Raw genomic sequence first — 16749 nt, 5'->3', positions numbered from 1 at the left:
ACGCAGCGGAAATGCTACGGCAACTCAAGTGTGACACTCGCTATCCAGCGGAAGTGACGTCAGTCGGAACAACATTTGTCTAAATGGTATCGAGCAGATTGAATAAAATCTGTATTGGGATTTTTTTAAGACATGTAATTGCAAATAGGCTTCAAAATCAGCACAATAATTCAATGGTAAACTTGAGTTTAGTGTGTTATAGGTACGCGTTAAAATAAAAACAATCGTTTTATCGTTTTTATGCAGTATGTCTTACATTGATTTACGTAGAAAGCCACTGCCATGGAACCTCATACAATACAGATGGTGTTAATAGTATCTCTTTGATACGTACTCTATTTTTGGATTTATTTTTTATATTGCAACCCAACTAGTCGAGACAGACGGCCGCCCCACAAATCTATATATTTTTAAAATTTGTATTTATTGAGCAATTGTGTGCACAAAATAATTGCTGCTTTGACCTGACAGAAAATATTAAATTATTACAAATGACTACATTACAAGTCATTTTATAGTATCTGTCTTTAATTGATATATGTGCTGTAATTACAGTGAGAGCTTTTAAGTCACTTAGTCTGACCCTTGTTCAAGGAATAACACGCACACTGAGAAATGATGTTCATACAAACTGACAAGCTATAAATAACTCAATGTGTTTACAAAACAAAATGGAGTTTTCAAATAAGACTTGTAAAAGGAAGTGGTTTAAACTCTTTTATGTACAAATTCTGATAAATACAGTATATGGGGGGTGAACACACCCTTTTCTCTACATTCAATTGAGCACAGGATTTTCAAACACCAGAGAAAAGTGTGGTAAATATTTCAACTGGACCCAATTTCATCTATTATATCTATATTGCAAATACAGTGGGGGAATAATTATTTCATCTCCCTGCTGATTTTATAGGTTTAACATAACCAGTTTTTGAGGTCACAATCCTCGTCTTTGTAAGGGTTTAAACTTAGAAAATCAGCAGGAAATCAAATACTTTTTCCCCACTGTAAATGTGTGCCACCAAAAAAAAGTGTACTGAACACCGACAGATGTACGGTGTAATGTTGAGCTTACTGGATTTAAATTGTCTACTCAATTTTGAGTTTTGGCCTGATTGCAATGTAGACAACAACCTTTTTGCCAATCTGGGTTTCGGTATCAAATATTATTACAGAACTTGTCAAAATACAGTTATACATTGTCAGTTCATGAAAATTGTCAGCTGTTAATGTACGAAACAGCACTGCACTGATAATTCAGGTCATACTGTGGTGTCCGGTTTTCTATGGAGCTGTTCATAAAAGCAGGAGGGCGAAGGGAGGGGCTTCACAAAAGGTTGTACTGTATCGTTAAACAAGGTGATGCCGGGTATTCATGTCCATCCCTGAATTATGATTTACCAAATTAATTTCCAGTCATCCAAATTTTTTTTGGTGTATGACATAATGCAAATAAAATGTGTTACTGCTTCCACTTTCAGCTACACAAACTCACCAGACACTTTTATTAGGTACAGCTGCACAATCAGGCTATTGATTTATGGTTGAAAGTTGCATACCGGGAGCTGTATGCATGTATAAATAATTGATATCATTTTGGTTGCTTTATTTTCGACATGAGAGGCTAAATAAGCAACTCTCAATATGAACATCCAGTTCTTTGCCACAGTAAAATAATGAACTATCATTGTAAAGTATGACATTTGGTTATCCATATTCTACCATTTACATTCACATTATGGCTCTTATATTACATATCATTAGATTGTGCATGTGTACCTTGTGTCTGGTGCGTGTCTAAATGAGACATTTTCCAGGGTGAACGTTTCCTCAGAAAAATATACAACGCCGACCACTAACTTTTGCTCACTCAAGCGAGTCACTAAGAAAAAACCGTTAGCAGCATTACATCAGGTATTAATATAAAAAAAAAGAATAATGGATAGAATGGGACATTTTCTCCAAAATGTGATATCATGCTTTGATGCGTTTTCCTCCAGCAATGAAGGTACTTTTGTACTGTGTATTAATTACTGAGTATGTCCTGCATACATCTCTTCTTCCATTCTCTCCTCGTCTATCTCAAGACCTTCTTCCATCTTCTCATCCCCTCCTGCTATCTCGGTTTCTCCCTCATCGGCTCTTTTTTCTCCTTCTCTGGGCCCTCGAGGACAGTTCTGTCGCCCTCGTTGTCTCTGGCCACGGTGCACTTTACGAGTAAAGCTTTTTCTTCTTGACCCCAAAGAAGAGGTGTGAGTTTGGACCGGAGCCGGACTTGGTGACGGGGGTAATGTGGAACATGATGAGGAAGGTGAAGTTGTTTTGGACCTTGACATGGGGGAGGTCTGGGCTGGTGTCAAACCTGGTGAAGGAGGGGACCCTACCGTAGCGGAGTAGCCTGCACATGTTGATGTTATGGCTGCAAAAGGATGCGTGTGAGAATCTAAGGAATTAACTTGTGCCTGGGATTGGCAAGTCATTCCATCTGCTTCCAGTTGTTGGTCTGGGACAGTGTTGGAAGGTGTGCAGACAGTGGATGAATCAGGAGCTGTAGAGCCACGAGCTGCATCATCATCAATGACTCTGGGTGGTGAGTCTAGAAATACAAAAGCAAAAAAAAAATAAGCACACTTTGTTTAATGAAGCTAATAAGGATTACACTGTAGTTTTTGTCAATGAGCATGAATAGTGTTTCCTCCCACCGGGGCCACTGCTGGTCTGAGACTCATCAGTCATTGGTGGCTCGGCCTCCTCTTGGATTGTTGGTACTGATGCGAGCAGACCTGACAGACACAGAAACTCACTACTGGTTTCTATATTTTATTTAAAATTAAAAACAAAAACACATGTAAACAAAGCTTTCTGCAAAGGCTGATATGACATGCCAGATGGTGGTCAAGAGCAGTGATTTAGAGGAATTATCCCCCCCCCAATTTTTTTTTAATAAACATTTATTAATAATTTTCGGCAAATAATTACGTATGTCATTGCTGAATGTCTATGGCGTAAAGACTGGCAGAGCAATGTAATAATGTAATATTGGTCCGTCTGGCAACACGTAGCTGATTGCCTCGTTCCTCCATTAGACTTACTGATGCATGTGAGCGGTTGTGGTGACATGTAACATTTTTGGTTAGTGCTGTGCCGCTAGATTTTTCCAATGTATAAAATGTGCAGTGGCTCAAAAAAGGTTGAAAAACATGAATCTCAAAGTACATTACACGGGACGGCAAACTTCGGAAAATGGATCTTGAAGTGCTCAGTACACTAAAATACCTTAATCTTGTTATTTTTGCCATGAAAAGTCACTACTGATGCACTACAACGGTAATGCGTCCATGGTTGGTTGCTGGAAAGTGTCTTTGGCATGCGTCACAACCAAGATGGCGGTAGTTCGCTGGATGGGTGTTTGATAATCGCAATGTAATTTCACTCGTATTTTATAATTAGTTTACTGGTGGATGACAGCAGTATGACAAAAGTGAATACTTTAATTTTTTATAGCTTTTTTCAAACATTGCCTCTGCACAAAGGGAGAACGTCTGAATGTGCAAGTACTGTACATTGAAAATAATTGAATACATCGTTGTGTTTTACATGTGTGCCCGTCAAGGTTGTCCAGCCGAAAACCAGTCAGTAACTGGTGTGATCACCATCTGCCAATACCATATACGCCAGTGGAGAGCATCCCGAACATGCTCACTATCTTTTAAAATGCACATTTTACTGTAATGATGGCATTTTCAATGTACAGAGAGGCCCGTTGTTGTGTCATTCATCAACAAGCATCATCTCATGTTGCAGCATGTTAATGCACAACCGACCCCATGTTACAAGGTTCTGTACACAATTCCTAGAAGCTGCCCAGCAACTCCAGCACAATACTTGCGTGGCCAACAAATCACCTGGTAAGCTTTGTACATGCTACATGGAGCAAATGGCGGTCACAGTTTTCAGATCAAGCCGGACCACCCCCAATACAGTTAAACTGCACATTCTAGAGTGGCCTTTTATGTGGCCAACTGAAGTGTAATAATCATGCAGTCTCACATGTGAGGTGAATAGATTATGAATCATGAATGGTGAATGCTCACTATCACAGATTTAGACAATACAAATAATGCAACAATATTTGAGAGAGATATGCCTTTTGTGTAATTAGAAAATATTTTACATCTTTGAGTTCGGCTTGTGAAAAATGTGAACAAACACAAAAGAGTTGTATTTATAAAACCTATGAAATATGCAAAGGATGTCTTTTGAATGTATTTGGACAGTTCTTTTGCGAGGATGCAACACCATGTACATTTACAGTGATTTTTAAAACCATTTGGGTGAACAAATTTGAATTTATGTACAATTTGAATTAATTTATATAGGGTTACAAGTATACATACAAGCTTAAATATATGCACCTAAATCTTATCAAATGTGGCGCTGAATGTCTTTTGTAACTTAAAAAAGCCAAGCTCTGTTAACTTAGTTATCATGGTTGACTGCACGAACAGTGTCTCTTTGGCAGCACACATTCAGACCAATGGGAAGGTCCGAGGAAATGTATAGATTTCCGCTAAGGACGTCTTTTGGAGCCATGTAACCAAATGTAGATTCCAACAAATTGTTGGTAAGTACAAGTTACTTGCATGTGTCACCGCTTATTACAGGAAAATTGGTTGGAATGTTGGTCAAACAGGATGCCTTCTGGTCAAAACTTGCATGTTCAGTCATGACAAAGAAGCAATTTGGCCACAGCGACAAGAATGTTTGGAGGAGACAATGTGAAGGTATAACACGCCTGGGAAGGTTGTTACATCTTTTCGCCATTTGTGAATAATGGTCACTGTTGACGATGGGACTCTCATACAACTTCATGTCAAAATATCCCAACTATCTTTTTAACGTGTGTTTTTGGTCATGAGCACTTTAAATATCTGTTTGTAAAGATCTCAGAGAAACACCTATTGTATTGTTTTAATACAAAAATAACAATAAAGTTGACAGCATGGTGGACTGAGGTCATGAGAGTCAATTTAAATGAGTCTGTTTTATTTCCAAACAATATCTTCAGGTGATAGCTGCAATATTGTAAAACTGGGTTGCATTATTTTTAATTATTTTTGTTAACCCTACTTAAACTAAGTAAGCATGTCAATGTCAAGAGTTGTGCAAGCGTATGTGTAATGTGTGGATGAATGTGGTTAGTGAGTATACGGAAACTAGGAGCACTCAAAAGGGGAGACTTATCCATTTAGGAATGGTCTAAATTAGAGTATGTGTGTTAAAGATAGCAGTGTGAGTGTTGTTAGCTGACTTACTGAGTCCTCTGTAATGTGAGAGTTGCTGGTAAACTTGTTTCATCCTCTCAATGTTGAGTCTGCTGCTCTCGGCATGGTTGATAATTGGTTTCGGATAATCCACTCCCACCACACAGTTTGCCGCCTTCTGGACTGACTCAGGGGCGTTCCACGGCTCATAGATGTACCGGTTTGGATAGTCCTTCAAGATGGGTATATAACGCCTGCAGGATGATTGTTGAACTTGTCATTTTTAAAGCACATACAGCCTTTATTGTGAAAGAAGCATCCAAAAAATCATTCAGTAATTAAATATGGAAAAAATGAACAATCCATTCCCCTACCTAATATAGTCTCCAGTAGGGTCAGTTCTTTTTCCGAAGCCAACAGGACAGTAGCAGTGGAAGAACTGCTGGAAGAAGGCACTACATGACAGCCACATCCAGCTGCCAGCATTTACACTCCAGTCTGCATCCAACAGCAGCTCCTCAAACACCTACAGGAACAGAAGCCCATGCTGTAAGCATCTCTCCATGTATACCACAGTAAATTCATTTTACAGTAACTGCTAGACATGTATTTCATTATATTTTTTGTCCTACCTTCATGCCACTTTCCCAGCTGATCCACAGGTCCCCCCTGGTGAGGAAGCAAGCCACAGCGTGCCGAGCCAAGTGGTGGATCCAGCCCTCCTGTCTGAGTTGTGTCATTATGGCATCGATCCAGGGGAAACCAGTTCGGCCCTCAGCCCATTTGGCGAGTGCTTCTGGATTCTGGTCCCATGGAATCTAACGGCAAATGTATTTATTGTTAGAATTTTTAACCCTTGTTCTGCTTAAATTTTTAAAGAAATTTGCCAATTTTTCCGATGGAAAAAATCTTTTAGTGCAATGCTCGATTATCAAAAATATTCTATAGCTGCACCGTCAAACTCCACATTTTACAGACTGTTTGTAATTTTCACAGAAATAAGGAACAAAATGTATCCCTTGTGGAACATGTTTAATTCTTTTATTTTTAACATACGGGAAGATTATATTTTTCCACAGTTGGCAACCCAAGCTGCGATTCCAATGTAGCTCATTGTCATTGTAGTGTGTAATATGAGCCTCACGGTGTTGACCAGTAACCATAGTCTCACACCAGTTACGCGTTTAATGTTTTTGTATTTTATTGCAGTCTATTACATAGTGCAGTCAATTCATGAGCTCTGTGATCCGAGTGTGTAATACGAGCCTCAAGGTGTTGACCAGTTTCACACCATGAAATAAACGGTATCACTGTCTACAAAATGCTGCAAGTCTCTTTTGAATTACCATCAACAAACACAGAGCTCAGGAGACCTTACAGATGGAACTTAAAGATCATTTGCTGATCGATTTTGATGATTTTTTTTCTCTCCTGCCTCGGCATCTGACTCATTATTTCACACTGTTGATCCACATATTCACACCGTCAACCACAGGATCCACTATGCCCACCTGAACACAAATGGGGTTTCCTTCCATGCGGTCAAAGTTTGGATTATTAGTGGCAGCAGTGTAGAAGAATTCCCTCCATAAGAGTTGCCCAAACAGGGACAAAGGAGGACTGCAACGCTTCCGGAGCTAATAGTGAAACACAAGAGATGAGCAACAGCAATTGTTAACTGAATGCTTCCCAAAGCAGAATAAACACACACCAGGTACAGTTCCTAACAAAATCTTAAACCCAGAGGAAAATTTGTATTTAGGAAATTAATATTTTACACTGACTGAATGGAACCAGACTGTAAGGAGAGCATCACAATGCAAAAAGAGGTGAAAAAGACAATAAGAGAGAGCTACGGATGGATGGATGGATGGATGGATAGATAGATAGATATCACATGATATATTTCATGTAGCAATATTCAACCTAAATATATCGGGATATGAGTTTTGGGTCCATATCACCCAGCTCTAAAATATAGTAAATATATGTTTTCTATGTTTATAGTATGAGGTAGATCTTTGGGACTGTGCAGTGATGGCCAGGTCTTTCAATGGGACAACACTGCAACATCTCAACATACCTTGTCGCAAATTAATGCCTTGCTTGTGATGATAAACGGCCTGTTTGAGTATAAATGCAGTTTTGTTGTTCTTTCTTCATTTTCATGCTCTATTTACAATCCACTACCCACAAAATGTGAATGCTTGTAAATCCCTGTCTTAAAATGTTGTATGAGGGTATATCAGTGGTACCTTCATGTAGAGCTCCCTGAGGTTGTAGTACAGGACCCTACAGGACAGGCAGCCGAAACGCAAATATGGGCTCAGGCCGGTTGGACTGGCATACAAAGAGCACATGTTGCCACGAGGGTGCTCAAGATTAGCCACCCACACCTACAAAAACAGTAACACACACACACATGTCTGGCAGCAATTGAGGTAATATCGAGTGGACTAATTGGCTGCAACTAGGAGAGGCCATCAATTCATTATACATTTAAGAAAACTTTCAACATAGTAGATCAAGGAAATTTAGTCTAATTGTCATAATATAATTGTCCTGATAATATATTGCAACAATATGTTTGTAATTGACTGTATCTTAGCTACCTTTTTATCCAGGTGTTTGTTTAGTCTGTCCAATGCCTCCGACTCTCCTCCACGCCACACAGCTTGAGGCAAACCCTCGGTCCTGAAACCTGGACATATAGTTGTACACATCAGTTCCAACACAGTGCATATTTGGATCTAAATTTAACATGACTTATGCAAACATCCTACAGGATGAATTAAAACTAGGGTTGGGTGGTATATTGAGTTTTTAAAGACACACACTCCTGGTCAAAATTTTTCAGTTTTCAGGTGAAAAATTGCAATAATTTGCATTTTGTACTGTTGGATCTTTAGGATTTTCTAATTAGAGCTTCAAAATGCAAAAAGAAGAAATTGGAGTAAGACAAAAAAAAATTAGTAAGCAATTTATTGCAAACAACCACTAAAGTGTTTAAGAACACAGCTTTTAAAGGCCTCCACTTCACAAAAATGTGAATTCAATGTATTAATTCAGGTATTCACACTGTCATGACCTCTTGATGCCAAAGGCAAAAAAGCTTTCTCTTTGAACCTGTCAGATTGTTGAGCTGCTTTAAGAAAGTCCTGTCACAGTGTGCCATTGCTACTGGTCACACTAAGACAGATATTTAAATTAAATGTTAAATTACATTAAATAGATTAAATGTCATCTAAGATGCTGAGGATTCTGGAATCAAACCCCAAAAAATGTCACCAGCCCAAAGCTGTCTCTTGAGACATGGGACCCATTCTCGGTCCAAATGAATGTTATGGGTGCCACGTGCAGTTCAATAACCATCAAAAGGCATCCTATGGGTTTTAAAAACAAAAAACAGCTGCAAAGGCCTCATCTCCTTCAATGCAACAAAATTGCTAAATTTGCATGAGGGCACCAAACGTGGGAAAGGATTGAAGAAAGTTTTACTCTTTCATCGGAAAAAAACTTTCCAAAGGCTTCCAAAGACAAGGAGATTCCATCTGATTTAGCATTTAGTTAATAGTATTCCTGGCCTGTTTGACTGCCGCTCCTTTTCCGTCCCTCCTGTCTTGTTGGAGAGGGGGTCAGCAGAGGTTGCTGCTGTTCGGAACTCGCCCTGACAGATTCGGACAAAATCTGAGGTGGTCAGGCAGCTGACCAACTCTTCTGATGTCACCACATCTATGAACTGGATTATTATGCTATTTGTATTTACTTTGTAGAAACAGTGTACTTATTTTATGTCATTTGTTGCCCACTCAGCATCCTGGAAGAGGGATTCCCCCTTTCGGCAGAACCTTCTCAAGGTTACTTTTTTCTTCCAAATGGGTTTTGAGTTTTTCCTTGTTCAGATCATGGGATGTCGTCTATTGTTGCAAGCTTGTAAAAGCCCTTTGAGGCACTTTTGTGATTAAGGGCTATATAAATAAACTTGACTTGATCTGAGATTTTCCCCTACGGTAGAGTTTTCCTTTATTGGAACAATGGAGCTTCAGGTTGCGAAGGGGCATCAAATGGTACACGGCTACGTGGAGATGTTGCAGGGGGCATTCCTTATGACTGAAAGTAAGGTCTGTGTGGTAATGATTGGGTTTTTCAACAGGACAATATTGCAGTTCAGAATCTTACCAAAGGACTTCTTCCAGATGAATAACATCTCTCTTTTGGACCATCCTGTGTGTTCCCCTGATCTAAATCCAATTGAGAACCTTTGGGGATGGATGGCAAGGGAGGTTTACAAAAATGGATCAAATTCACACACTCTGTGAAGCCATCTTCATCACCTGGAGCAACATTCCCACTCGCGTCCCGGAAACACTGGCCTCAAGCGTGCCTAAACCCAATTTTGAGGTGGTGAGCCCTTTTGTGAAAATTTTATTTCTATTTTAAAATACTTTGTTTTTTTACCTATGGTCTTAAAGTATTGATTAGCTGATGAACGGCCTATTTCAGTTTAATGGTTGTTTGCAATAAATTGCTAACTATCTCACTCCCATTTCTTCTTTTTGCACTATGAAGTTCTTCTTAGAACCAGTTCACAATTTAGACTTTATTGAAATTTTTCAACAAAAGTAGTAAGTAAGTAAGTAAGTCTGCTGTGTACCTAATTCTTCCAGAGAAGGTATACTGTATAGCTGATCATGGTTGTCAGCTATTTTAGTATGACATTTGTCCATCTGTTGTTGCGTGATGGGAGGCAGTGGTCGCCTGGGCAACTCCAGTCTGCTCACAATAGTCTGAAAACGCTTAAAGGTCAGCGGAGGACTGTTGTTGTTCATCTCTATTATCCTGCAAGGAAGCAAAAAAAAGATATTGTGATTGGTTTTTATGTCATGTTAACAGACCAAACTTCATACTGTGAGACATGGGTGTCACAAGATCTCGAGAGATTAAAATGTTACATGATTTCTTGTTCAGAAAAAAAGTCTCATGAGCACAATTAATTAACTAATTAAACAATAAATGAAAATGAACAGGATACATTTTCTGGCAATACATTGCCATGTGCATATCTGTCTGTTGCCTCGCCTCCTGACTCCAAACAGGCAGGAAAAAAGTTCACTCTGTGCATTGGTTTCAGCACCTTGGAGAGTTTGTTCTCTCTTTGTCTCAGTGACTGGAGGTGTAGCAATTAGAACATAGAAAAAAAAATTGAAGATTGCAATATATCTAACTGACACGTGACACACTCCTACTGTGAAGTGTACAAAAACAAGGCAAAAAACCTCAAACTATTCAGAATGCAAAAAAACCCAAAGCATGTTGTCTGCTTCAAAAATAGATGAGGTTGATCCCTACAGCTGGTTACCGATCCTAATTTATAATACTTATTAATTTTATATTTTCTTTGAACTATTTCACATTTTTGAATTCAAAAATATTTCCAATTATTGTCCTCCAGTCTGCACGACTATGAACAATTCCCCAGTTTTATCAATTTAATGCATCAAAATTGGTAAATGTATTCTAAAAATGTCCAAAGTGTGGTTTATGTAAGGAGTCATTTGCATTTCACTATGCCTGGCTTATTTCTGTCTTGCCACTAGGGCTGAGAGCGAAGCTCTGTATTTTTAGTTTCTATCTTATACAACCTGTGTGTATAACTGCCAGCACTGGATCCAAGGTTGGATCCAGCGCTGATCCAGGCAGACAAGGCTTCCTATTGGTTACTTGACCATGAGCGCTCTGAACGAACACAGTAAGCACATGTCCACAAAAGCGCCACAGTAAAATCCTCCAACTCAGTACGCACACACACAAAAGATAAGCTTCCTTCTGCCTCATCTAGTACAGTAGTATATTCCAAATCATTATGCAATACAGAGCTGAACTGAGTTCCCTCCATGTCACAGACCACACATGAGGAAAAAAACATCATTTTATAATGCTGCACTCTCTCTCTGTAATCTAGTCTCAGCATTTGAAGAGCAAGTTGACCTAACAGCACCATGACATGCATTTTTTTTAGGTGTTTAAGCATTGCATCATCACAATATTGTGTGGGTAACAAAGCCAACACCTCAATTGTGTGCTTGGTCTCGGATATGAAGTGACAAAAGAGAAAGAGTGCAACTGTAAACTGTACTGTGTGAGAATGGTTACATGTGTGTGTGTGTGTATATCACATACCTGTCCAGGTTATAGAGAGTATGAGAGTTTCTGACAACAGTCTCCACGCCAAACTCTTGGGCCATTTTGATAATGGCGTTGTCCCTCTCCTTCCCATATGGCTCTGGGTCGTACTCAAACGCCAACCTTGTCATTTTCCATTCCTAGAGCAAGACAAGATATATATTTGAATTCAATTTCTTAACAAGAATAGGTAACACATTTCGCTTGGTATTTTTTGCAAGCAGGAGAAATGCAACCTCAGGGTAACGTTTATTTAAAACATCAGTATGGACCAACAACACTAAAACATAATTAGCATATCAGTGGAGTAAAATTATGGATCAGTTTGGGAAGAAGCTCAAACAATTAACTATTATGTACAAATTTAAGAAATAGTATAAACATTTTTGTTATAATTATTATGTTATATGAAGGAAGAATGCTAAGAAACAATGTCTAATATCATTTCTATTGTTAAAAAAAAATCTATCATGTTTTATTTTATTTTTATGACATTGAGGCAGTGGTTCACAATGTTCTGAGTTTCACCGTTTCATGGTTACATACAGTATGCACTAGGAATGACGCGTTCGGTCTGTCCGGCAAGGGACAATCCATCGTATGGACTGGTGGTTTTTAGTTACATTACATAATGCGCGCCTGTATGTGTGTGTACAAGCATGCATGTCCAGGCAGGCGAAAAAGGCATGTCCTATTTCCCACACTGAACATATTTTTAAGTGAGGGACGGTCTGCTTAAAAGTAAATGAAAAGGTGTCCGAAGTCAGCTGGGATAGGCTGCAGCAAACCCAGACAACCCTAGCGAGAATAAGTGGCATAGAAAATGGATGGATGGATTTGAGAATTGTATTTACATAGAAGAGAATTACCATCATTACCTTCATTTAACTTGCTCGCTTTAATTCTCCAGATTCTCTGTATGAAAATGTTACTGTCTTGTTGTTGTTTTATGACTATAGCCTTCATGTGGCCTGTGTGCAGTGTTAGTGAACTGGGTGTTAATTTCATTTTAGGTATAATAACAAATTTTGCCGGACGATAATTGTTCTACAAATTATTGCCAACATCATTTTGAGAACATTTTTCCATCAATGTAATGATAATATATGTATATTATATTGTCAACATTATTTTGAGACCATATTTTCATTAATGTAATGATGATCTATGACATAATGCAAGTACACAGTATGAAAAGCAATAACATTTAATTTCCAAGTGTTAACCTGTCTCCTTTAAAGTCATCAACAGTTCAAACTGTAAATCAGTGCAAATTATGGGAATCCGTCTCCACATTGCCAAAAGTAGACCCATACACATCTTAAAATCTGGGCCAAACCAAAGTAAATGACCTGTAAACTCACTGAATATGTAAGTTGTCTAATGATTCCACCAAAGAAAAACAATGGTCCACAAAGGATAGCACATATCTTCTGGCATATTAAGAAACCTGGTCTGTCAAATTCAATGAAGGCTGAATTTAATTTGTTCAAAACAAAAAATGAGTCTACACTTGAGAAAAAACAAAAATAACGCAATGCATGTATAGAAAAAAAGCACAAGCTCACAGACAGGACCTCATGGGGCAGGTAGCCGGGAGAGGGTGAAAAGTTCATTCATTGCCTGCAGCACTAATTCTTTCCCATTCTTGCTACAAGCTCTCTTTCATCTGCTAGACAGGAGATTATATCGAATATTTTCTAAATCTCTATATGTGTGTTTACGTTGCAATACTTTTACATCATCTAATGCATAACAGAAAAGAATTTGTTTTAATTTTTTTAATTGTCCTGTCCTGCAAAAAGCTGCTGTGCTGAGGTCTCTTTTCTCATGATTCAAACGAACAGCTGAGTTGCAGGAGGGCATCGAAAAGATTGTCTGCAATTGTTTACTGGTTAAGTCATGCTTCTTACTACAAAAAGATATTTAAAAGAAATACTTTGGCTATTCACATTTATATTTACTATGAACCCAAAACCTTCACCTATACAACAATAAATACTAAAAAAAATGAATGGAGGAGGAGGACAGTGTGAAAATAGATTATGGCAACTACTGCAGCTGCGGAACCTAAAGCTACTGAAAAGTAGTCCGTCTTTTGACATGGGAATTATTTACACATCCCTTCCTGCTGCCTTGGAATGAAAATAATGATGGTAATAGTAGAAAATAGGTGTCAAAATAATTAATATTGCATTAAAGTTATAGCTCCTCTCTTCAGACCTTTTTTTAAATGTAAAACTTTAACATAAATGCATCGTTTACTTATAATATCACATTATTATCTCTACATTTCATTAAAATGATTTTAGCAAGAACTGAACCAACATGAGAGCATTCATGGTTCAACTTAAGCCCAAAATTTTGCGCCATGCAATATTTGTTTATTTTGACCACAACATGATAAGTCGGTTGCTACAATCAGCATTGTTTGCTCTGACAAGGCAGTAGGATGACTAGGAATGGCCTTTATTCAGAAACACAAGAGACGGGCATCTGTCTTGCTCAAAGCCCGTTCATTTCTGGTGCAACATAAAATACCATAATTAAAGCAGTGACGGGTTGTACTATTTTTAGTTCTGTTATGGAAATTCTACTTAGTTTATGCACTGCTATCTAATAAATAACAAACAAAATGCATCTGGTCTTGACATTTGTGGAGCGAAATCCTTAAGAAAGAAGTTTGTTTATACATTTCAAGACTGTCAGCAAGTAATGCGAACATTCAGCAACATCCCATGCTGCAAGCTACGTGTTCAAACAGTGAGTTCTAATGGTACTGACCTTAAACAGCCTTGGAAAAACCTCTGCAGGCTGCCCTCTGACTACAAACAATCTGGAGTTGAGCATCTTCAGACTGCAGTCCAAGTCCTCCAGCGCCTCCAGCAGAAACCTGCAGGCATAGAAGTGAACCATTACACAAGAACTGTGCTTTAGAGACAAATTAAAAAGAGTGATGACAGATTATTGCTTTAACTACATTGTATTGTGCATGACTCTTTACACTTGCCAGGTTTTTAAAAACGATACTATGGTAATATAATGTGCTTGCTTCATCAAGCGGTGAACTGTCAACAGTAAACAGAGTGAAATGCTAGATTTTTGTTTTGCTTATACTACATCTTTGGAGCATTTCCAGAGTGAGAATTGCCTGTACTGCTCTTTTATTTATTGTGATCACAAAAAGTGCCCGTGCAGACATTTTTTTCCATTTACATAACAATTGCAGTTCTATAGTTAGATAACATTTTGATAATATTCAAAAGGAGCTGCAATACATGTTTGCCAATGGCAAATGTGCCAAAAATTACACTGTGCTTGAACTTGTGTCATATCTACATATATTATAATAACACACTTTTCTTTTACAAAGCATTACTGCCAACGCCTTCCCAAAATAATGAAACCATCGTTTTATGTGTTCACAGTACAGTACAATGAACAATTATGATGCACCAACGCCTAGTGGTTCATCATTAATAACATGTGATGATAGTATATTATTAGCTAGTCAGCAGTAAAGGTACACTCAATTCCAACACTCCCCTTCTTCTCTGTTGTGAGTTGTATAACCTATTCAGCAGGACCCAGTCCAATACAATACAGTTACAAAAAACCCTGCCGAAATCGGTAGTATTGCTTTAAAACAGAACTAGCACCAACTAGCATGTAAACAAATACTCGCATTTATAAAAGGCTTAGTCCGGTGTGTAACTTAAGACACGTTTAACGATAATTAATTTTGGGGGTTTATTACGTAATTCAGGTCATTGAGTGGAAAGTGTGGATTTAATTAATAAATATATTCGAAGCACTACTGAATAGTCGATTAATACAGACAACGCTAAATTACTTTGAGAAGTACTGACTAAGCTAGCTTTAGCTCACTGACGTTAGAAGGAGGCCCCAAGTCCTAAACTCTAGTTGCCTCATATCAAGAACGCAATGAATCATTCTAATTCAGAGTTTATACATTATAGGGATATTGGTATTTCAATCAACAAATGTAAAACAACAAAAAACTTCAGCGTAACAAACCTCCATCGGTTGATTCCCACGTTGGCGGCGCCAGCGAACCACGGGTCCAGGATATAAACACAACGCACTGTATTCGCTCCATTGAGGGCCTCTTGCAACGCCGGATTATCGTGTAAACGAAGACATTTGCGAAACCAGTACACTGAATTAACCACCATAATTGCTTTTCACTTCATCATAAGCGTAAAATCCAGAGCGGTCAGTCGAAATGACACCGAAAAATGAAATAAGTGGCGAAAGTACTGCTTTGCAGTTTAGTAGCTGTCAAAATAGAAGCGACACTGAAGGAGGCGGGGCCAGGACAGCGTAGGCGGGGGGGAAGGTCTTTCCCGACTTCGCTGATTGGCTGGCTGTAAATCATCAACAAAAATGTGAAAAATTGATTGGTTTGTCAGAATACATGGGCGAACTGTTGAAAAAGCATTGTCATGCTTTAAAATGTCGGATATTTTCAATAAACTACAGTGCACAAAACGTAAATTACACATACTTGTGACCGTCTATTTTTAACATATGACATTTTTAATGTTACAGCTTTTACATTTGGTGAAACTGATGCCCCTAGAGTAGTGTAGAGTAGAAGTCAAGTATATCCGAAGTCCAGCCAATGGTGGCCATTTTTTTAATTTACCCTTCGTTTAAAATATACTTGCAATTGACCTGCAATCAATTACTTTTAGCATGTAATTAAGTGAACAGAAAGTGAAGAATATCACTTTTTTGTATTCTCTATGAAATTGGGCACCCCTACCCACTTGGAACCTTCTTAATATGTCACAGTGCAAAATGTAAATTCTTGCATTTTTTTGCCTGTTTTCAATCTGTTTTCAATCAGGTGTGTACACAGCAGAAACCTGACTGACCAGAAAGAGAACAGAAGAACTACCATCATGGAGGACCTTCCATGTTGATTGCCACCAGCTGTTTTCAGTTAACAACCAATTAACAGGCAAGAAAGTCCTTTAAAAGAAGCTGCGTGGGTCTGCCAAGGTATTGCAGACAGGCTGCCGTGGAATTTTCTTGGTGGTCTCCCAGCAGGTAAACATAGCTTTTTTTTTTTATGGTGTACTCTTGCTAGAACATGCATACCATGTGTGATTTTCCCTTCCTGCTACAGTATATTGTATTACAGTACTTTCTGATTTGTACTATTGTGTCAATCAAATGTGAGAGGAAAAATTGTATTGAAGTTATTCAGTGAGTGGCGAGAGTAAAACTCATACCTTGTTTGGACTACTTGATACATGAAGTCTGGCACATTCTG

At 38.4% G+C, this 16749-nt stretch overlaps 1 protein-coding gene across 2 annotated transcripts; it reads right to left on the bottom strand.

Annotated features, from left to right (window-relative positions):
- Positions 1 to 703: 703 nt before the first annotated feature.
- On the bottom strand, positions 704 to 15781 carry cry2 (cryptochrome circadian regulator 2). Of its 2 annotated transcripts, XM_058075748.2 has the most exons (12): positions 15486 to 15780; positions 14232 to 14340; positions 11445 to 11587; positions 9919 to 10103; positions 7877 to 7965; positions 7520 to 7660; positions 6776 to 6901; positions 5897 to 6082; positions 5639 to 5790; positions 5316 to 5518; positions 2703 to 2783; positions 704 to 2596 (listed from the first exon to the last, which is right to left on the bottom strand). In XM_058075748.2, exons 1-12 carry the CDS (start codon positions 15641 to 15643, stop codon positions 2031 to 2033), a joined length of 2139 nt encoding a protein of 712 aa, XP_057931731.2. In that variant the 5' UTR covers positions 15644 to 15780; the 3' UTR covers positions 704 to 2030. The 2 variants fall into 2 exon arrangements, with proteins under 2 accessions (XP_057931731.2, XP_057931732.2); XM_058075749.2 differs by lacking the exon at positions 2703 to 2783 and having other exon boundaries at positions 15486 to 15781.
- Positions 15782 to 16749: the final 968 nt, after the last annotated feature.

This window comes from Doryrhamphus excisus, linkage group LG1, assembly GCF_037039965.1.
Source record: "Doryrhamphus excisus strain RoL-2023G ecotype Guam linkage group LG1, RoL_Dexc_Guam_v1.1, whole genome shotgun sequence".
NCBI lineage: Eukaryota > Metazoa > Chordata > Actinopteri > Syngnathiformes > Syngnathidae > Doryrhamphus > Doryrhamphus excisus.
Note: the sequence above shows the minus strand (reverse complement) of the source record. Positions and strands in the feature narration are given on the sequence as shown.